This window comes from Callorhinchus milii, unplaced genomic scaffold, assembly GCF_018977255.1.
Source record: "Callorhinchus milii isolate IMCB2004 unplaced genomic scaffold, IMCB_Cmil_1.0 Scaffold5, whole genome shotgun sequence".
NCBI lineage: Eukaryota > Metazoa > Chordata > Chondrichthyes > Chimaeriformes > Callorhinchidae > Callorhinchus > Callorhinchus milii.
The window spans coordinates 10,089,500-10,112,081 of NW_024704746.1; the positions used below are offsets into that span (position 1 = coordinate 10,089,500).

Here is a 22,582-nt window from a genome sequence, read left to right on the forward strand (position 1 = left end):
GGAGGATATCCTAACTTCAAAGTATAAAATCAACCTGGCCAACAATCCCTCAGATAAAATTGACTTTCATTCACTTTGTGGCTGTTTGTGGGACATTGTTGTGTGCAGATCGATGCATTCATCTACCAAGTAGTCACCGCATTTGCTGTATATCACGTGAAGCAAATTGAGACATCCTGTCTACGTGAAAGGCATTATATCAAATGCAATTATTATTCTCCTGCGAAGCACTCTGCTCTCAGTATTGGGACATTCTGCACACATTCCACAATAGTTCCACTGATTTTAACAGGAGCCACTGTTTTATACTTGCATTGGACACTCATTAGGAGTACACACACTAGTATAACATCAGAGATATTGACCAAGGTATCACTGACAATGAGATCTTTGCATTAGTTTTGCGAAAGTTTTGAACCATTTCAATTAAAATACACCTGAATGATAACTCCTTCTCCCCTACATTTTACATTGTAGGGGGAAGATTTAACCCGTGATTTTTCACCTTTTTTTTAGCAAAGCAAACTGACAGAGCGAATGTTTAGAGGTATTGAAATGTACGATGGTATTCTGTACTTATTTCTATGTTGTGTTATCTTATGATCCTCATTTTGGTGGAGATTCTTTCTTTCTTCAGTGTGTCCTGCCCTATAGCTCATTCCCAGTCAAGGAAGGTGGTGTGGGACTTCCTCTCAGGTAATAATAATAATAAAACTAATAATAATTGATAAGGTCTGGCAATACCACTTCGGAACCAATGACTGGCAGGTAGAAAAAAATAGCACAGCCTGTTGTGTCCCCCAAATTTCTCTGCCGATGGAGCTATTATCTTTGATGAACACAATTTCTGTCCGTATGGGGGAAGAAAGAACAAAAGGATAAGGAAATCAACCACTGCATACTTGAATGAGCAAACACTGGTTTATATTATACATATTTTCTTTTCTCCTGAGTTAATGTGGTTTCTTTTCATCAAGATTTCATCATTATCTGTGCTGAATGCAGTCAGTGCTTCCAACATCAAGCAGCCACACAGTCTACTTGCAATGTTTAGTAACAAGGCATAGATGAAAGAATTAAACCTCAAAAAAAGGTAGGCAGTGCAAGTCTTGTCAACTCACCAGGAATGCTGTCTCCTTTGAAAAAGATGAATGGCAGCTCATGTACAAATATTATTTTTTAATAAAGGCAAACAGTGATACTGTGTTAGCAAGCACAATGGATGAAAAAATGTACAGACTCAGACTGTCAAGACCATTTTGCATTGGACCCGATGCATAAAACCAACAGCAACACTGCAAGGCCATCACAAACCAACGATTCCCACAAATTGTGGAAGCAATAAGCCAGAACATGGAGCAGCTACATACAAAGGATCATGACTGTGATTGTGAAGGGCAATAATGCGTCTGGTGCGATGCCAAATTGAACACATCGGTTTCCGTGTCAAGCTAAGCTCCTTCGAATTAGGGATGTTTAAACAAGTGAAGGGTCATCTGTGAAACTTTGGTCGTTTCCTCAGTTTTCTGTTGTCCATGTCTTCAGTAACGTCTGGTGGGTCTGGTACAACGAAGCCATCAGTCAGTCGATAATACACTACAGTGGAGTCAGAGTCAACAATGGCAAGGATAATAAACAGAGCTTGCTGTTCACTTTGGTTACAAGTCGACTCCATGATTCTTCTGATCCTGAAACAAATGAATACTTGTAAGATGTAGAAAGGGATCCTCAGGCATTTCCTTCAATGCATGGCTAATTAATGTGACTAAACAGTGTGTTTTGTTGAGACAGGTTATCTTGGATGGGTTGGTGATGGAGACACTACAGTTTGCTTCAACATTATTAAAGCGGGAGGAGTAATGCACAGTTGACCTCTTCCTTGTCGTTATGCAGCTAGCGGTTACTGACGTGTAAGTCACCAAAAGAAAAAACAATTGACTTCAAACACCGACCTATACTCACAGGCCAGGCCGGCCTCTGCCTAAGGCTGTGCCATGGAAGCCAACAACAATTTACATTAATATTGTGCCTTTCACATCGGGAGGATGTCTCAAATGCTTCACACAGCTGACTGGGAGCTCGAGCAGACAGGGGGGAGGTGGTGAGAAGAGAGGTTAGAGCTAAGAACTCAAAGTCAGCAGTTTTGCTCCCAGCTCACCACATGGGATAAAACTGAGGTTAAAAAGAGTATTTCAAATTATTTCAGAGCAGTGCCGAATTAAGAAGTGAGGGTTAGCTGACAGCTCAGTCAGGGATTGGCGCACATTCACAGTGAACACTTAGTATGTTGAAACAACAATGCTGAACTGACAGTTATTTGATAAAAGCATTTCAATAATCCACTAGACTGACTGGAGATGTGCGGGATGGACATAGGACATTTTTGTGGGTGAAACACGGCAGCTAATTGCGCACAGCCATGTCCCACAAATAGTCGTAGATTGAAGAAACCAAATTTTATTTTGGAAGGAAGGAATTATTATCCCCGGAAAAGCGATCTGCCAATCGACTAACAAGCGGGTTCCTACTTACTGCTAGGTAAACAGGCATGTGGAGTAAGGAAACTTGCCCAACATTTCAGCATGTTTGTGCTGGAAAAGGGTTAATGAACCCTTCGACTGACTTGACTGTGTACTTCTGCTGGAGTGAGTCAATGAAACATTAATAGCTGAAAGGTAAGTAAAAAGGCTTTACTGTGCAGTTGACCTTCGTAACAGATTATACATTCACAGGAAGCAAATGGTTAGTCAGAATAGAAGTGCACAATCTAATTTGTCTGCAAGTAAAGTCACTGCAATTCACAGTAATTCCTGTGAAGTGCATTGAGATGTTTGGACAATGTGTTAAGGCACTGTATCAAGCGCAAATAATTAATTATCAATTATTTATTAATTCAACATCAAACAATCTTCTTCTGACATGTAAATTCTGGGCAGCTCCAACTGGCTTCAGGCCCAGAATAAGGCAAGCAGAAAAGTTCAAAAAGATGAAGTGCCGCCTTCATTAAAAAAACAAAGGCCACAGCTGAATCTTTTATCATGTTGAATATTAATTTGTACAAAATAAAGTGAATATTTGCATGTTCAAAGCGAAGGTTGCAAGCGCTGGAGAAAACACAATTTGCCACTGTAGGCAGGGATACCTAACAGCCAAGCACCGTAATGCATTTCATGCAGATCAAAAAACCCTCTGACTCTGTGCCAAACACGTAATTCAACCCCAACCTTAGAAGAATCGGCCTGAATCCACCACGGGGACATTTCCGCTTCGCACACAGCCACCATTGTGCCCAAGCTAGTACTAAATTAGAGCAAGTTTGTTTGGTGGACTTCTGACCACGAGAAAATAGGCTGAAACGGTCCGAATTCAGTTCATTCAGAAGCTTTTTAGCAGTGGATCTTGAAAGAAAAATCAACAAAGGCTTCGGTACTCAAGTCAGATATCTCAAGTATCTCAATCATTACCACCGACTCCAGATAATGTCGATAACTGGACTCCAACATGGTTTGTGCTGTTTCTTCCCCGTCTCCCAAGCTCGGCATCCAACCCCCGCTTTGTCAAGCACTCCACATTGTCTTTCTAACCGAAGGGCCCTATATAAATGCAAGTTGTTGCTGCCCTAGTTTCCGTTAGCATTGTACGCCTGGTGGGAAATCACTGCTAAGTTGAGCTGCACAAGTGTAAAATAATGTCATCTTAATCTGGAAAATCTCTTAAGGCTTGTAAAAATGAATTGTAAACAGGAACGCGAGTGATACACAATCTAATAATCATAATAATCCTTGCGTTTGATATAGTGCCTTAACACATCTTTGAGACATCTCAATGCCCTTCACAGAATATACTGTAAAGTGAAATGCGGCAGTAAATAGCACACAGTGTCCCACATACAGCTGTGGATCGAATGACCAAATTTTTTTTAAAAGGAATTATGGAAATGATTTCTCCGGATCCGCCAATCAACTAACAACCAGGTCCCTACTTATTGCGAGGTAAACAGAGGCGTGTGGAGTAAGGAAACTTGTCCAATGTTTCATCCTGCCAGGAATCGAAACCAGGCTCCCTCGCTTACGAGGCGAATGCTCTAATCACTAAGCTACAGGACTCCACAACTCCATAAGCTACAGGAATCTACAACTATAACATTACATTAAATGAATTTGCATCCTTGATATGTGGAGGTAAATAGCATATTTAGAAAAGCTTTGATGAACCTGAGATTGCTTCTTCCCTTAACTCTGCACTGAAGATAAACAACACACTCGAAATGGAACGTTTCACCCACTAAGTACATAGTTACTCCACTTTACAGTATATTCTGTGAAGCACTTTTGAGATGTCTCAACAATGTGATAAGATGCTATATCAAATGCAAGGAATATTATTATAACAATTTTGTGCTCAAAACTTTACTGGAAAGAGACGTGGGGCATTATTCCTCATTGCAGTTTATGATTCAGAAGGACTTCACCACCTTCTGCCCCCAGCAGTCTCACTGATTAGGTAAATTCACAAGGAACAGATGATTAAAAACAGCTCTGGTTACTAGGCTGGGATAATGATTACAAAGTGAAGTTATCAGCACCAAATTCTATTACAACCAGTTGCCCTCAGGTATAGCAGCTAGCTCTCCAGATGAAACATTGGCTTAAGTAAGCAAGTTAATACGCTCAATGTTTATCAACCACCAAACAATTTGAATTCAAAACACAGCCATTAGCAGACACCAGTGCTATATCAGTTGTGGCAAATGTCTGAGAAGACACAGTTCAACTAAATCAGACACTTAAAATCACACAAGCACGGCCTGTGTAGCAGTGTAGCATCATAATATCCAATTTCTCCTTACAGTGGATGAATGAAGATGAATTAGAGAACAAAAACAACTGGGCACTTTAATCCTCATTATTTAACTCAACACTAACTGGGACTGTAGAAAAATACATTTGGGGTTTCTGTTTAGTTTAATATCACGGATAGTTTTCTGCAGTACTCTGTTTATAATAATAATAATCCTTGCATTTGATATAGCGTTTTTCACGTCGGGAGGACGTCCCAAAGCGCTTCACGGAACACACTGTAAAGTGAATTGACTGTATATTGGGGGCGAACGCGGCAGCCAATTGCGCACAGCAATGTCCCACAAACAGTCATATGGATTGAAAATGACCAATTCATTATTGTTTTGTTTTTTTGGAGGGATTATTATTAGGCGTGTGGAATAAGGAAACTTGCCCAAGGTTTCGCCCTCTGCCTGGAATTGAACTCTCACTTGCAAAGCGAGTGCTCTAACCACTGAGCCACAGGACTCCACAGGTTATATTAAAGTACAAGTAGATAGAAGCAATTTAAAATGACTCTTTTACTCATCAGGGAGCTGTATAGAAGATAATTTGTGGGAAGAAGAAAATAACTTGGAATAACACTTGTAGATCTGCAAGGGATAAGAAGATACAGGTCAGGGCTGTAACAGATGCGAGGAAATATTTCTTTCCAAATAGGGTAATAAAGAGTGGCAACGTATTCGCAGAAAGGTTGGACAAGTCCACAACAATGGATTCATTAAGGATGCCAAAATGGGAAGACAGAAGGTTTGGTATTCTGACAGCATAAGATCTAATGGGCTAAAGAGAATTTTTCATCTAAGCCTTTTGTAACAACTAAATGCATAACTTTTTAAAAAGTTGTTCAATATTCTGAAACACAAACTGCTTGAATCTACTTTCTATTGCTTCTCCTTGAGAACTTAATCACATTGAAATTCACAGCATTTAGCCACAGGGTACCTGCACTTACTTCAATTTCACTCGACGTCTCCAATATCATAAAATATCTAGTTTCTCATTAAACCGAGAAACTAAACCCATGGCTTCGAAGGAACAAAGATTTTTTTTGTGGAGATTGCCTGGGAATCAGCTGCAATTTATCAAACCTAACCCATCTCAGTCGCAATCTATTGCTGTAAGTTTGTGCCTATATCTGAATGGAGAGCTAATGTTTGCACAGTGATGTGGGTAACATTTCTAGCCTATGTGTAAAGTATAAATCTCCGGTCTTTTAAGTCTGTTATTGCTCCTTGACTGAGTGCCTGAGGCACCACTTTAGCCTTGTTCGGCCTCAGGTTCAGCACAATCCCTCGAAACAGCTTGCAGAATATAAAACTGCATGGGTTACATTCCATTGAAAAATGCTAATATCCGACTGGTGAAAATGAGAGGCAGACACTCCACAGTGGCTGCAATACAACAATCATCTCTTGTGCTCCAAGCTCCCCCAGTACTGTATCCGCTGTCAAATACACAGGGCATAGCAGAAGCATGAGATTTTAAACCTCAAAGCCTCTCTAACACTGTGCACTCAATATCAGGCCTGTATTAGGTAATGCGTGAGGTATGGAGAATGACTTGTGAATGACTGAATCACTGAATTTAAAATTAAACCTAAGAAATGGTACTTTAGTTGTGTACAGCTGAGCCTTATTTTCAAAAACTAGTTGAAGAAAATGAGAATGAGGAAAAATTATCCAATTACGCAAAATACAGATTCTACCATGTTAACGTTTTAAAGCTTTCTACATATTGCCCCTGCTCTCTGGAACTCCACCCTGAGTCGCTCCATCTTGTCCTTATCCTCTCACTTTCAACACTTGCCTTAACACCTATCTTTTCCATTGCACTTTCAGCTGCCTTCTTAACCTCAGTTCAAGCTCCTAGTCAGGTACATGAAGCATTTTGAGATGCCCTCCTGACCTGAATAGCTCTATATAATTCTTAAGTTGTAAGATTTGAAGAGTACTTTTCTAAGGGAAAAAAATGCCTCTGTACAGCAGGCTGCTATAGTATATTTGCTTCCTCCCCATCCGACTGGCCCACTTACTTATACGGGAGGATAAGAAAAAGGGTGAGGTACTGCTTCTGTCCAAAGCAATCGTTGCATAACTCACTCTTACCTATAAAGCACTCACGATTTACATCTTGCACACTTGTGGAAGAATAATAACTGATGTGTGTGTGACCTTGAGGGTGAATAGAGAATGCTCAGTTTATTCAATTCTATATTTATTTGCCGGGAATTCACAGGGAAATCCATCTTTAAACCCGTTTAATTCTGCCTCTTGACAACTTTGTGAATGAAATTCTGAAAGGGTCTTCAAGGCCTGTACAGCTTTGCTCTTGTTCTCTCTCTCTCAGTCCAATCTCTACTGCTCATGCAATGCTCCTGAAGTATCGCACAGAAACTGCGTAGGAGATAGGCAAAGCCATTAATGGCCAACCCATGGGAAAATAGGCTTCTAGCAGAAAGGAAATGCAGCTGGATTCCACTAATGGCAGCTGTGTTTCTCCTGACGTGAAAAGTCGCTATACAAATGTAATTTTGTTGTTGCTGTGTTCAGCCAATATGACTGAGGTTGATATCAGAAAACAGACACCTCAATTATTCTTTTGCATATGTATTCACAAGGGCAGTCCCATCTCTGAACACCATGCATCCAGTTCTCCAACCATACTGCACAGACCTAATTATTGTGCAAATTTGATTTAAAAAAACTGACAATATGGACCTACCCAAACTGACAGAAATAAAGCTCTTCTTCTCATCCACTAATTGGAGTTTGATGAATTTTTCCCCAAAAAAACAATAGTACATTAAGAAACGGATTTGAACACAAAATACAGAAAATTCACTTCATTTTTATTCAAAATGAGAAAGTGTAGGATTACTTTACGTAGCATAATCCACAATCCGTCTTTCATTTACATTCTCATTCAATGAGCTTTGACTGGCAACTGTGATTCCCATCATCCCCCTGCAATCACAGCTGTCACGAGCTTCCAGTAGCTTTGCTGGGAAAACCTTTTAAAAATCGTTAATGTAACATTTCTTGCAAGGTGATTACTGTTCACATTATAATAAATCCATCTATTCACTTGGTATTTATTTCATCCCAGTCGGTGTAAAGTTACAGGAACCATTTTTCAGCACGAACAGCAGTCACACTGACAAATTCCAATGTCAGGTGAAATCACAGAAGCTTTCCTGACTTCATAATTAGGGTAGGATTAGCTGTGTTAACCCAAACTGGAAGAAGTTTCACAGTAACTGTGTTAACCCTTCAACCACCAGGGGAAGTTCACATGTCCAGTAGTTTCTGGGACTGTCGAGACACAGTTCAAGTTCGATTTTATGTCTAAGATGGATCCATCGTACACATGAAACCATGTAAATCAGATTCTGGCCTTTAGGAAACTAGGAAATAAAAAAATTGTTTAAAAAAAATCCCCCAGAATAGACAGTGGCAAGTAGAAGACGGACGAGGAAAGCAGAATTGAAATAATAATTTGGAAGGAAAAAAGATAGAATACTAACAACAACTTGCATTTATATAGTCCCCATCATGCAGATAGCATCTCAGAGTGCATTGAATAGTGTAAATCTGGAAGGAAATAAACATAAAATTAAACCGAGTGCTATGATCCCTCACCTTGCATGACTTAGTGTCATATGGACAGGCATTGGCACCACCACATGAACTTTCTCCTGCTCTGCTGGAAATCCTAGTAAATAGACCAACTGAAGTTCAGCTGATCCTCTGCAGGTCACATCCTTCCAGTTCCTGGCTGTAAAAACACATAACAAAGACTGTAAACCAAAAAACAGCAAATCAATTTTTCCACCACCAACTCAAATTAACAACCAAACAAAACCCGTTTGTAACAGCATGGCTATCACATAGTGTTGCATTGCTACTCTCACCCAGCTCCAGGCCTTTGATAAGGCAACACTTCTTTCTACACAAATATAGAATTAAATGAAGGTAAATGAAATACATGGATCTTGAAGATCCCATGGAACTATTTAGAAAGAGAAGAGAGTTGCTGTTGGGTATCTTGGACAATAATCTTCCAAATAAGAAAATCTGGTCATTTGGCTCTTTGTGGGCATTACCGAGTGCAAATTGGTTGCTGCATTCACCTACAAAACAGTCTTTACTGACTTTACTAGATTTTACAGTAAATTCTGTGAAGCACTTTAAAAGGCTCTATATGAAATGCAAGGATTATTATATTATCTTATTAAACTCAATAGTATCATGACGGTTGTGCAAGAAACAGAATCACGTCAATAATTCAATTTTATCAACTTACTGTTTTGTTAGTCTCGCCCACAAATATACGGTCAATTCACGTTACAGCATATTCTGTGAAGCGTTTTGAGACGTCTAGAAGATGTGAAAAGCGCTATATCAAATGCAAGGATTATTTATATATTATAGATGCAGAAGTTATTAGGTGGCTTGGTTTGACATTTATACATTATTCCATTAACTTTGGTCAGAGATGGTGGGCTCGAAAACCACCTTCTGTGCTGAAAATACCTTTATCTATTAAATCTTGAAACTGGACTGTTCTTTTCATCGTTTACTATTTATAAATGTAATTAAAATACGATACTCCACAAATTTAAGTATTTGTATAAAACATTCAAATTTGATGTGCATCTTGCATTTCAGAGAATCTGAGCTACCCAAAGCTTTACCAGAATGATACCCACATGCTGTTTAATGGATTCAATCACATTAGAATCTTTCCCTGTGAATTCTGCCTTCATTATGCTGTGCTAAGGGTACTACAGACATACTTCAATGCAACATCCCTGGCATTAAAGTACCCCGAGCAAAACGTTTTCTGCTCTACTAAACCTCCAAGATCAACTTTACCATTTCTATTTTAATAAAGCCTAATTTGTTTTGGGATAATGAACATTCCTCCAGCACTCTTTCATTGAGCTTCCACAAGCAGGAACAGAACAGATTTCTGTGCAGTAAAAACCACATCAAAGACAAGAGATAATAGCCTGGCTGTCGGATCACATTCAATTCCCTCAGCTCGAATGTATGACTCTATACATTTTCAGTCAGCGCCATTTCGTGGATCGGGCAAGAATTTCACACAGTTGGACTGTGCACTGTGATGGCAGCAGATCAGTTTAACGAGATGCCGTTGTAAATAATAATCCTTGCATTTGTTGTAGCGTCTCTTCAATCAAGATGCCTCAAAACACCTTAGAGTTTTCTGCAATGTGCAGTGATTCTATTCGTAGACAAACACAGCAGCCAATCTGTACACAGTAAGTTCACACAAAGAGCAAAAAAATTGAGTAATTTTATATTGAGGATATGTTGGACGATAAATTACTACAACAACAACTTGCATTCATATAGCGCTCTTCACACAGGGTAGCGTACTGGAGCACTTTACAAAATAATAGCCTCGTAGAATAGCCAATGTGATTTAAATGGCTAACAAAACAAGTTATTTTGAAAAATACCTCCAATCAAAGACAAATATAGTCCAGGGGCAGTGGAAAAACACAGACACACTTCACTCTGTTTAACCCATCTTCCATATTCTCTTACCTTCTAGGAGATCAAGATATACCAGAAAGGCAGCATAAACCTGTGTACTATCTGAAACATCTAACGCCATCATCTCTGTGTACTGAAATCAAAACCAGAAATGGAAATCAGAAAACAGCACAATGATTAAAATAAAAGAGTATGGCAGAGACCTAGCAGTTAATGTCAAAGCTGTAATCCAACGACAAGCTTCAAGACACAAACCATGTGATAAAGACCAGTAATATTCTGAACTCCCTCCATTAGATTGCAGCTTTGGATTCAATTCCTGTTAACCATTTTATTAATTAAGCTACAATTGCTAGTGTATTATTACTGTTACAGCCAAGTTCATGCTGCAGTATAATTATGCTTCAAAGAGCATTTATGCTACGTGAAAATCCTAGTATAGAATCGCACTGTGATTTGGGTGCTAACCTAGAAATGTGCACTAATAGGTCTTGGATCACAGATGGCAACTTGAGGCCTACGTAACTATTTTACACATGAGCAATGCGGCCAGCAAGTTGGCCATCCCTGTCATAGATAACAAGATGTTTCTCAATGTTATACTTCACTGCCACACATGATAAGCTTCACGCTATCTTACATTACAGATATATCATTTACTGTTATACCAGGGTGGGTTACCTTGTTTGCCAGTGGGCAATGTCCTGCATTACCCGCAGCAACATTCACTCAAAATGATCAATGTTTGAATGCAATTATTTCATATCCGATCATTGTAAGATCTACTGAAAGATGGATTAGATCGAGTGAGTTGTGTACGCTGCCAATGCCCTCTGCAGACCATAGATGTGGATAGATCCCGTAGCTCAGGAACTGGACTTGTGTGCCATTGCAAGCATTCTCCACTCTTGAGTCAGAAGGTTGTGGGTTCAAATCCTACTTCAGGATTTGAACTCACACAAGTCTAAGCTGACGATCCAATGCAGTGCTGGGGGTGGGCTGCGTTGTCGGAGGTGCTGTCCTTCAGGTGAGACGTTAAACCGAGGACCCGTCTGCCTATTGAGGAGGACGATAAAGATCCCATGGTACTATTGGAGAAGCGAAGGGAGTTTCTCCTGGTATCCTGGCCAACAATCGACCAAATAAAAATTGTGGCTATTTGTGGGTCGGTGGTGTGCGCAACTGTGCTGCCGTGTTTTCCTACACATAGACAAAGTCAACCCTGCGAAGCGCTTTGAGGCATCCGCCCGCGGTGATACGGCACTGCACCAAACGCAATAATTATTATTATTTCACCCGGAAACCGCCAGAGAGTGGGCTCGATTCTGACGTTCTGTCGGCAAGAACATCACCTGGGAACCAGTTCAGCTCCGAGCAGAGTCTGCTCCCCACCCCCCCCCCCACCAACTCCCCGCCTCCCTCCCCGCACCCTGCCCAAACCCCTCCCTGCCCCCTCCCCGCACCCTGCCCAAACCCCTCCCTGCCCCCTCCCCGCACCCTGCCCAAACCCCTCCCTGCCCCCTCCCCGCACCCTGCCCAAACCCCTCCCTGCCCCCTCCCCGCACCCTGCCCAAACCCCTCCCTACCTCCCTCCCCGCACCCTGCCCAAACCCCTCCCTGCCCCCTCCCCGCACCCTGCCCAAACCCCTCCCTACCTCCCTCCCCGCACCCTGCCCAAACCCCTCCCTGCCCCCTCCCCGCACCCTGCCCAAACCCCTCCCTGCCCCCTCCCCGCACCCTGCCCAAACCTCCCTCCCCTGCCCCCCCCCTCCCCCTCCCCGCACCCTGCCCAAACCCCTCCCCGCACCCCCTCCCCGCACCCTGCCCAAACCCCTCCCTGCCCCCTCCCCGCACCCACCCCCTCCCCCCCCAACACCGGGAGGACAGTCATCAGTTGGTGACATGTGTGCAGCGCGCCATCCCCGCGTACCTGTCGGCGTGTCACAGCACAGCACAGCACAGCGCGCCCCCTCCCTCACCAAATCTGTACCTTGGGGTGCTGCACCATCCAGTCGAGCCGCTCTCCTCCCACTGACGCCCCGGGATCCGCCTCCTGGCCTTTCCCGGAGGAGCTGCCGGGCTGCGCCGTCGCCATGACTCCTGACTCCGGGGCGCTTCACTGTGTGTGTGTGTGTGTGCGTGTGAGAGTGTGTGTCACCGCTGACTTCACTCCGCCGGTGTCACGCTCACACCCCTCCCGCACAGCCACACCAGCGCCTGGATTTTGGTTCCGCCCTCGCTGCCTCAATCCAAAGGAGACCCCCCCCCCCACACACACACAGCCCCAGCCCCAAGGTGTGGTCGCTCCCATGCACAAACGACCTGGATTTCCGATGCTAAATCGCTCGAAAATAAAAAATAAAAAGCGCGCGTGTTTATATTTCCAGTGGTTCATATAGAGTTGCCCGTGGTTTCGATTACTTTCCTTACGCATTACTGTTGTTTCTTGAAGGTATTATTACCCCCAGAAAGCGATCCGCCAATCGCCCGGCAAACCGGGTTTCTACTTGCCGCCGGGTAAATAACATATAAGATTAGCGATCCTTGCATTTGATGTAGCGCCTTATCGCACTACATGTTTCGCCCTGCTGGGAATTGAACCCAGATCCTCTTGCTTGCGAGGCGAGTGCTCTAACCACTGAGCAACAGGATTCCAAATAGAGGTGTGTGGAGTAAGGAAACTTTCTTAAGGTTTCACCCCGCCCAGGAATCAAACCCGGGTCCGCCCACTTGCGAGGCGATTACAGTGAGATTCAGTTAATAAAATTGGTCAGATGGACCAGTTATCAACTATTACTGTACAACTACTTTATCAATACAATACAAATCAAAATGACATTCGTGTAGTGCCTTTCACGTTGGGAGAACCTCCCAAGGTGCTGGACAGTCAGGTATCAAGCAAGAAGAAAACATGAGATTTGATTATAATCCTTGCATTTCATATATAATGCCTTATCATGTTGTCGGTTGCCTTAAACTCTTCACAGGAATTACTGTTAAGTATAGTGACCGTGCATTTGTAGGCAATTGATTGTGGGCAGTCCCAATCGTGGTGGGTCTGGAGCCTCAGCTGACTGACCGGACACACATGTTGGAATTATGAGGGACAACTAATGTGCTTTTGCCTCGTAATGCACAGTATTTTAGCACAATGTACGTTCGCCTACAAAATACATATACCCAGACACTACGTAAATCCTTTAAAGAGCTTTGAGACAGCCTCCCAACATGAAAGGCACTATCTCAGATGTAAGGATTAGTATAAAACTATGTATTGTGTCTACAACCAATGTGAAGGACATGAGGCAGATTGCTCCCGGGAACACTTTTGGCAACAAATTCAAGAATGCAGAAACAAGGCTTCCACAAGGAAAATATTACTGATTAAAGACAAAAAAATCAACTAACAGGAATAAATGCAAGGGCTATAAATAAAGAGAATACTAAAGACTTTTGTATTATCTTCAAGCAATTGTATATTGTGTATGGAGGAAATAGCAGCCCCCTCCTGTGGTTATATTTAATGTGCAATAACACAAGAAGACACAGGGTGTCAGATTCAGTCCATCAAAACCAAAAGCTTGCAATTTTAAATTCTACAATTACACATGCTTGTAATGGGATGATGGGAATGTCATTTGTGACACACAGCTGGTCATGTTTCATGGGTAGTAATGCTACCTGTAATTTTACATTGATAGTGATCTTTTTGCCCAATTGCCATTTGGAAGCAAGGAAATATTTCAGTCTTTTCACATTTCACATTCTTGTGATTCTTGTGATGTTGCTTATTCATCTCCCCTCGGGAGAATAAACTCTTCTTATGCTCTGAATCTACTTCAAGTGTACCTCCATTGATTTCCTACCATTAACAAGATACAAAAAAGATTGCTCATGTTAGTGATATTGTCTTAACAGACTCCATTGGATGAGCCCCATCTGGAAGCAAGACAATGAATCAGAATGAGGTACTATCCCAAGGCGCTGGACAGTTGGGTCGGGACCCGAGCAGGGGGAAAATGGTCAGGGTGAGGGGAGGAAAGGGAGGGAATGAGGAGGGGGTAGAGAGTTGAGAGGGGAGCTGAAGGCACGGTCAAAGAGAAAGGTCTTGAGACCGGCCTTGAAGAAGGAAAGGGAGGAAGCAATCAAAGGCACTGGGGGATGGAGTTCCAGAGCCTGGGGGCTGAGAGGCTGAAGGCCCGGCCACCGATGGTAGGGCGGTTGGGGCGGGGGATGTGGAGCAGACCGGAGCCAGAGAAATGGAGGGTACAGGCACAGGATATGAGGAAGAAAGGACAGCTCAGGGTCGAACAGAACACCAAGGTTCCTGACTGGCTTTGAGAGGTGGAAAGTGCAGCCTTGGATGCTGATACTGTCAGCGCCTGAAGTGCGGAGGCGCTGACGCGAGCCAATCAGAAGGGCCTCAGTTTTGCGCACGTTGAGCTGAAGAAAGTTGTCTCTCGTCCAGGACTCAATGTCAGACAGGCAGGCTGTCAGGACATCGGTGATCGTGGAGTTGAGGGTAGAGGAGGAAAGGTAGAGTTGGGTGTCATCCGCATACTGTGGAAGTTAACCCCATGTCTGCGGATGATGTCATCAAGGGGGAGCATATAGAGGGTGAACTTGGCTCTTCAGTGAGCGGAGGTGGGTGGTGAACCAGGGGGAGGAGCGAGAGTAAGAGACAGTATGGGAGGATGGGGGCAAGAGTGTTGAGAGTGGAGGAGAGGGTGTTGTGGAGGAGGGTGAGAGCAGAAGAGGGGTTAGTGAGGGATGAAGGCCAGAGGGAGAGGAGTTCAGAGGACTCAAAGGCAGCGGTTAGGGATTGTGGGGGTAACTTCTTCCAGGGGCGGTAGAAGATGGTCGTGGGTCTGGTGGAGGTGGGAAGGGGGGTGGAGGTTGTGAAGGAGATGAAGTGGTGATCGGAGACGGCCTTGTCGGTAATGGTGACATCCGAGACACTGAGGCCCCGGGTGATCACCAAATCGAGTGGGTGGCCGTGAATGTGAGTGGCGGAGTTGATATGGAGGGAGAGGTTGAGCGAGGAGAGCAGGGAGGAGAAGTGTGAGGAGATGGAGCAGGAGGGGGTGAAGTTCAGGTTGAAGTCGCCCAGGATGATGAGGCAATCAGAGCAGAGACAGAGAGATGCTAGTAGGGTAGAAATATCGGAGATGAAGGTGGGAAAGGTTTTAGGGGGCCAGTAGAGGAGGAGGATCCAGTCAGTAATAATGAATTTTTGCACAGTTTTCTGTAAGGAGAAGCTCAGTCCATTGTGGAAAATGTCTTAAAATCTGTCTTCATTTGGAAAAAAGTTCCGATTAAGAACTGTGGAAAATTGGCTTCCAAATGAAGTCTGGATTTAAGAATTTTTGCACGATTCTGTGGAATCTTACAATTTCAGATGAGGATAATCTTACAGGCTAAGATTGGGTGATATTTCAAATCTGTGTTTCTAACCCTAAAAACCCCACTGAATGTCTGAATATTTTTTTAAAAAAATCTAATCAGTCTTTTCTCACAACAACAAGTTGCCCCAGGGATACATTACATCAACCCATCAGCTGATATCTCCTCTACATCATTCCCTCTATTCATTGAATTTGCTTTGATGAGTTCCTGCCATATGCAGTTTTCAAACCCCAGAAATAAAGGTTTTGATCCTTGATGAATGTATAATGTTTGGCATATCTGGAGGTGTTAAACAAAGTATCTTAAATGACTACCATTGTGTGCACATGTGTGTGTGTAAAAAAAGTTAAGTTGGATAAACAACTTGCTGTCTTCAGATCCAGGAGGAACTTTGAATAACATTAATAATCCTTGCATTTGATGTAGCACCTTCCACGTCATGAAGATGCCTCAAAACGCTTTACAGGAATATACTGTAAAGTGGACTGACTGTGTATTTTCCGGGCGAAATGAAAATAGGAACATGCCATCAATTGAGAAAATGACATCTGCTACTAAAAACGTGTTAAAAAAAAGACCAAGTTTGCTCTTTGCTAAGCAATGGTTTGTGCGTTAAGCGCAACAACAACACCAACAACAGATTACATTTGTGTAGCACCTCTCACGCCTGGAGGACATCCCGAACCTCTGGACAGTCAGGAATCCGCACCCGACCCGATGGTTGAGATCAGGAAGGGCGGAGAGCGGGGAAGCGTAGGGGTAGAAGGGCACGGCACGGCAGAAGAGGAGGGTCTTGAGATTGGGTCTCTAATGAGGCAAGGGGAAGGGGGCGAGGCGGAGGGACTGGTGGGATGGAGTTCCAGTGGGTGGCTGAGGGAGTGGGGTGGGGTTAGAGAGGTTGAATGCAATTCCCCTTTTGTGCTGGTGTCACACGATTTTAATTACGCACAACAGCCCTGACTGACACTGCGCTGGACAGACAGTGTACAGAGAGTGTCCCCCGGGCTGGGGCTGGGGCTGCCTGCGGAGGTGTACGTAATCGGGCCAGTGATAGTCAGAGCCCGGCTGCTACATAACAGCACCCACAGCCACACAACACACAGCTCAGCCCAGCACAGCTCAGCAGAGCTCAGCCCAGCTCAGCTCAGCACAGCAGAGCTCAGCCAAGCACAGCTCAGCCAAGCACAGCAGAGCTCAGCCCAGCACAGCTCAGCCCAGCTCAGCCCAGCACAGCTCAGCAGAGCTCAGCCCAGCAGAGCTCAGCCCAGCACAGCAGAGCTCAGCCAAGCACAGCTCAGCTCAGCAGAGCTCAGCTCAGCAGAGCTCAGCCCAGCATAGCCCAGCAGAGCTCAGCACAGTAGAGCCCAGCCCAGCTCAGCACAGCTCAGCTTAACCCAGCACAGCTCAGCTCAGCCCAACATAGCTCAGCACAGCTCAGCCTCACAGGAGCCGCGCTTTCAGCAGCACCTTCAACATGGCTGCGGGCAGCGCTGCGCCCGTCTCCCTCTCGGTGGTCGCGCTGCTGTGTGTGGCTGTCGGTGGGGTGGGAGCCGGGTATTTCGCGGAGGAGAAAACGACGGCAGAATCCGCTTTCCTGCGACCCAAGGTTTTAATAGCCATCCTGGCGAGGAACACCGGGCACACACTGCCCTACTACCTGAGCTGCATCGAGAAACTGGATTACCCCAAAGACAGGATCGCCCTGTGGTAGGTCACTTTTTTTTATTAATAATGATACATTTTTTTTGTGGTGGTGGTGGTGGTGGAGTGTGGGGGGTGTGGGGGGGGGGGGGGTGTGGGGGGAGAGGGGGGTGTGTGTGTGTGTGTGTGGGGGGGGAGTGGGGGGTGTGGGGGGGGGTGTGGGGGGGCTGCAAAGTCACACTGGAATTACAGCCCTCCTTTGAGAAATCAGTGCGAATGGAGATTTGTTTCCAAAAAAAAGTCCAGACGGGTTTTGAAGCCATTCAGTGGATTGGTGGATTGATTGAGTTGATTGATTGAGTTGATTGATTGAGTTGATTGATTGAGTTGATTGATTGAGTTGATTGATTGATTGATTGATTGATTGATTGAGTTGATTGATTGATTGATTGATTGATTGAGTTGATTGAGTTGATTCATTCATTCATTCATACGTTGATTCCAGGCAAAAATACACTACTGGAAGTATAAAGACTGGTTCAGTGTGTTGAGTGATCATCACTCAGGGTCGGAGGGAGTCGGGGCACGGGATCAAGTCGGTAGATTTGTTTCCCGACCACTGGTGGGATGTGCAATCTCAAATGGCACTTACACTCAGCAACAACAGCCAGTGACATTTATACATTAGGCATCTTTCACGTCGGGAGGACGTTCCTGAGGCTCATCAGCTGAGCAGTCAGGGATTTGAAGGGGAGCTGAGAAATCTGACAGCTCCTATCATACAATATTTTAGAGGCAACGTGACAAGCTCCTCTTTAGAAGGGCAGAGCCATCAGCTATGGCTCTCCTTTCACTAGATTTCTCTCCTCCACCTCCTCAACTGAGCGGGTGAGATGGAGGAGATTTAAAGAGCGGGCAAGATCCCCCTTTGGCCTCATCACGCGGGTCACGGCAAAATTGCAGAAATACGGAACGGTTGTAGGGGCAAGGTGGTATGGACTCAGTTTCCAAGGTCTTTTTTTTTCTGAGATTTTCCTCCCTGAGTCTTGACATTTCTGATTCATAAAGGCAAATTGCTAACAATCTGTGATTTTGCCCACAAAATACACAGTCAGTGCACTTTACAGTATATTCGTCTAGACGACGTGATAAGGTGCTATGTCAAATAGGAGGATTATTATTATTATCTGACCACCGAGGCTGCTTTGCCACACGTTGTGCAAATGCAGTGGCGGAAATCAGAACTTCGGATTGATTTAGATTTTGTTGAATTTTGCTTGTGCAGTGAATAAACCAGTGGTGTGAGGTGTGGGGAGGGAGATAAGGCAGAGAGAAGTGTCTGGTAATAGGTCTCCAATACACAGCTTTAGCGCTGCCCCTCACACGCGCAATTTAAGGGGTGGATAAATAAGATTTTTCTTCCACAATTAGTCTATTAAAAAGGTCTCTGAACCCTCCCAACTCTCTACTATGAATGGTTAAACATAATGATGTTATGTAAAGAAACTGCGCTATATAGCCACCTCCAAAAGAGTCAAATTCAGTCAATTAACTTTAAAGAGCATTTATAAACCTTATGTTAACTCCAGTGTTAATTGGACTTAACACATTGGACGGACTCCTGTTCAACCGTTATTACTGTTGCTGCTTCATGTGAATGGATTTAGTTTACAATCACATGAATATGTAATAAAATAAAATTGAGATTAAAAGTCTTAGGATACGACAGTTGCATTTGCCTGAGAATAAATCTCTCAACCCAATGTTTATACAATACATCTCTGAAGGTCTTAAAGGAGTTAAGGCAGCTAACCATGCTGGTTGTGATAGGAGAGAGATGAGTGCAGTGAGCAATGTTATTCCCTTAGTTTTACATGTACCTGAGGTGCATTTCACAAGTTATTCAAAATGCTTTCCTGCTGACAGATGTCTCCAGTTTTAAAATTAACACTAAATAATAAACCTTGTAATTGATGTAGCAAGACTGGGAGGACATCCCAAAGCACTTCACAAGATTCACCGTAAAGTGCAGTGATTGTGTATTTTGCAGGCAAATGCGAAAGCCAATTTGTGCACTGCAACATCCCACAAACAGCCCATGAGGTGAATGACCGATTTTATCCAGGGGATTGTTGGTCTGGACACTGGGAGAAAACTTCCCTTCTCTTTTCAAACAATAGGAATCTTTAACGTCCACCTGAAAGGGTGGAGGGGATCTCAGTTGAATGTCTCAATTGGAGAACGGCACCTCCGACAATGAAGCACTACAAAATACATGGTTCAGCAACGCTTTAACTGCCTGAGGTCCTGATTTGGTTACCTGGAGTAGGTAGTTGCATATTGTTGAATATTTTTTTTTGCATGAATAGACGCAATTCTGGGTGGAGAAACTCATGACTAGTGTGACTCAACTTGTGCCTGGAAACCAGCCAGAGTCTGATTCAGCAGAATCTAACTAGAAATGCTGAAGGGGAGAAAAATAATAATCGTTGCATTTGATAAAGCGTCTTATCATGTCTTTGAGACGTCTCAAAGCGCTTCACAGAATATACTGCAAAGTGTATATTTTGTGGGCGAAACCCAGCAGCCAATTGTGCACAGCAGTGGCCCACAAACAATGGTGGATTGGAGTGACTAAATTATTATTATTATTTATAAAGTTATTGTAAAAAAAAAGTTACTTTACTAGATCTGAATTCCACTTGTCATTGCAAAGTCTATTGTTTTTTTTCTTTAGAAATACTCCCAAACACGTCCCTGACTGGGGGTGACAGTAATTTGCAGCCTTGGATCCCGTTTTATATTTATATTTATATTTATTCGGCTGCATTAACACCCTACCAGCCAGCCCTGAGCTAAGGTACTGAGCTTGCTGACTGGCTGCACAGTGGAGGCTGGCGCTGTGAAGTCTTTTAACAGCTGAAAATGTTAAAGGGCTGTGCAATAACCAGTGGAACCTGGTGCAGGTCGTCACCATAGACCTCTTGTCCCCCTCCCCAACAGACCTGCCCTGTCGCCCGTGTGACTGACTGACTGACAGATGTACTGGGTCTGTCCTCAGCTGCTGGGCTCTGCTGGGCTGGGCTCTGCTGGGCTGGGCTCTACTGGGCTGGGCTCTGCTGGGCTGGGTTGGGCTCTGCTGGGCTGGGCTCTACTGGGCTGGGCTGGGCTCTGCTGGGCTGGGGTGGGCTGGGCCTGCTGGACTGGGCTGGTGCCGAGGTACCTGGGTGTCCAGACGGACTCCAGGCTTTGAGAGCTGGTGGGGCAGAGCCGCAGAAGAGCAGCAGAGACTGCCTGAAATGGACATGGATTCATCATCTATCTATTTATTTATTTAGTCATTCATTCATTCAATTCATTCATTCTGTAGAAAACTCTCGGCCCATCCATTTTGTAGCACATTTTGTCATTGGGGAATAAAAAATGTGTTTTTTTTCGAGATTGGTGGTTTTAAATTTTTTTTAGAAATAAAAAAACAATTTTTTAAAAAATCTCCAGTCAATTGAATTGACTGAATTTTCGATATTGTTGTCTTCAGTTCTCAGCATTTTTAGAATTAGGATTAAAAATGATCCTGTTTTATTCTCTCTTCCTCTCTCTCTCGCTGACTGATCTTGCTACAAATTATCCCTACATATTTGTTTTGCTTTAAGTTGTTGGTTTTGCTACAGGAAGGTTACAATTACACTCTAAATATACACAGTCCACGTTTATTAACTTGTTCAGTGTTATTACTGAGGAGGTTTGTTGAAAGTTATTAATAAAAATAACCATAGAGAAAAAACATTTCTGATCGTTTTTGTATATAATATACATATTTATAAAAANTATATTTATCAATCAAATACTGTTTTGTGAATTGTCATGAGACATCCTCCTGAATGGTGCTAAATACAGTAAACTCCTGATAACTGGTCACTCCAAGGGAAAAGGGCTCAGTGACTAGTTATGCAGAGCGGCGAGTTAGGCATATGTATAAATACATAAATAAATGTAGGCGGGATATTGATAGCATGATGACTTAAGTGGTAGTGAAAAGTTAAGCCAGGGTCGAGTTATCAGGAGTTTCCTGTTACTGTAACATGTTGTATGGTACAGCATTTTATACAATAAAATACAATAGAAATTACATTTGAATAGTGCTATGGAACCTTTAATGTTCACCTGAACAGACAAACTATTTTGGTTTTAGTGTGTCATCCAAAGGACATCACCTCTGACAATTCAGTGCTCTCCCAGCACTATATTACAGTGTCTACACTCTTGAGTTCAAAGTCCTGACATGAGGCTTGAATGCACAATTTTCTTACTCGGAGTGTTACCAATTGAGCCAGATTGACATTACTAGAATTAAGTGTCTTTTAGACTTTGAAACATTTGATCCTTCGTTCTCTTTACCAAATCATGAAAAGGATCAGCTGCCGCTCGCTCTCTTCAAAATGATTGTGAGAGGGCAGTTGCGTGTTGGTGATGAGTAAGCTCAGAGACACAGCTGTTGTCATAATAGCAGTGGACAGTGTAATGGGGAAAGCACAACTCTTGTGTCTTAGTATGTCAACACATGGATTATGCTCAGCCTATCTTTCTACAGCGATCATTGAACTAAATGTTATATAAGTATTTTAAAACCTTAAAGACAGATCACAGGATTTCATATGGATGACTTACTTTAAAACACTAACACGATAATAATGTTAAACTGCAGTTTTAACACTCATCAAAGCTAATGAACAGTGAGATTAAAATAGCTTTGTCCTCCAGATTAAGAAATTTTGAACATTAAAGTGGTTTAGAGGTTTCTCTGTGTTGATGAAAGGAATACTGTTATGTAACTCTTTTAAACCTAAGCAATATGTGCCAAATTGTATTGTGTAGTTCTGGACCTACCCTAAATAAACAAGATTAGTCTTCAATTTCATGGAAACTTATTGCCCTGCTCATATGAACTAATTTGTCAACTCGAAGAGAGGGATGATATGCTCTAACAATGAATTTCTCCAACAATAATAATCCTTGCATTTGATATAGTGCCTTACCACATCAACAGGACATCTCAAGCTGCTTCACATATACAGAATTGTAAAGTGGAGTGACTGTGTATTTTGTGGGCAAAATTATGCTTTAAATTCTATTCTGAGACCAGATAATCTGAATGGAATAACTTAACAC

The 22,582-nt window shown here is 43.2% G+C and overlaps 2 protein-coding genes across 5 annotated transcripts in view; one reads left to right on the top strand and one right to left on the bottom strand.

Annotated features, from left to right (window-relative positions):
- Positions 1-1,164: 1,164 nt before the first annotated feature.
- tsen15 (TSEN15 tRNA splicing endonuclease subunit) lies at positions 1,165-12,496 on the bottom strand. 4 transcript variants are annotated; one of them, XM_007895597.2, is made up of 4 exons: positions 12,357-12,496; positions 10,418-10,499; positions 8,483-8,618; positions 1,165-1,688 (listed from the first exon to the last, which is right to left on the bottom strand). In XM_007895597.2, the coding sequence occupies exons 1-4, from the start codon at positions 12,459-12,461 to the stop codon at positions 1,493-1,495; spliced, it is 519 nt and encodes a 172-aa protein (XP_007893788.1). In that variant the 5' UTR covers positions 12,462-12,496; the 3' UTR covers positions 1,165-1,492. The 4 variants fall into 4 exon arrangements, with proteins under 4 accessions (XP_007893788.1, XP_007893791.1, XP_007893789.1 ...); XM_007895600.2 differs by lacking the exon at positions 1,165-1,688 and adding an exon at positions 2,613-2,668; XM_007895598.2 differs by lacking the exon at positions 1,165-1,688 and adding an exon at positions 7,718-7,854.
- Positions 12,497-17,254: 4,758 nt separating this feature from the next.
- colgalt2b (collagen beta(1-O)galactosyltransferase 2b) overlaps positions 17,255-22,582 on the top strand; it is a 74,418-nt gene continuing 69,090 nt past the window's right edge. Inside the window, exon 1 of the mRNA XM_007895692.2 lies at positions 17,255-17,479. The gene's annotated coding sequence lies outside the window, so the exon portion shown is untranslated. The remainder of the gene's footprint in view (positions 17,480-22,582) is intronic.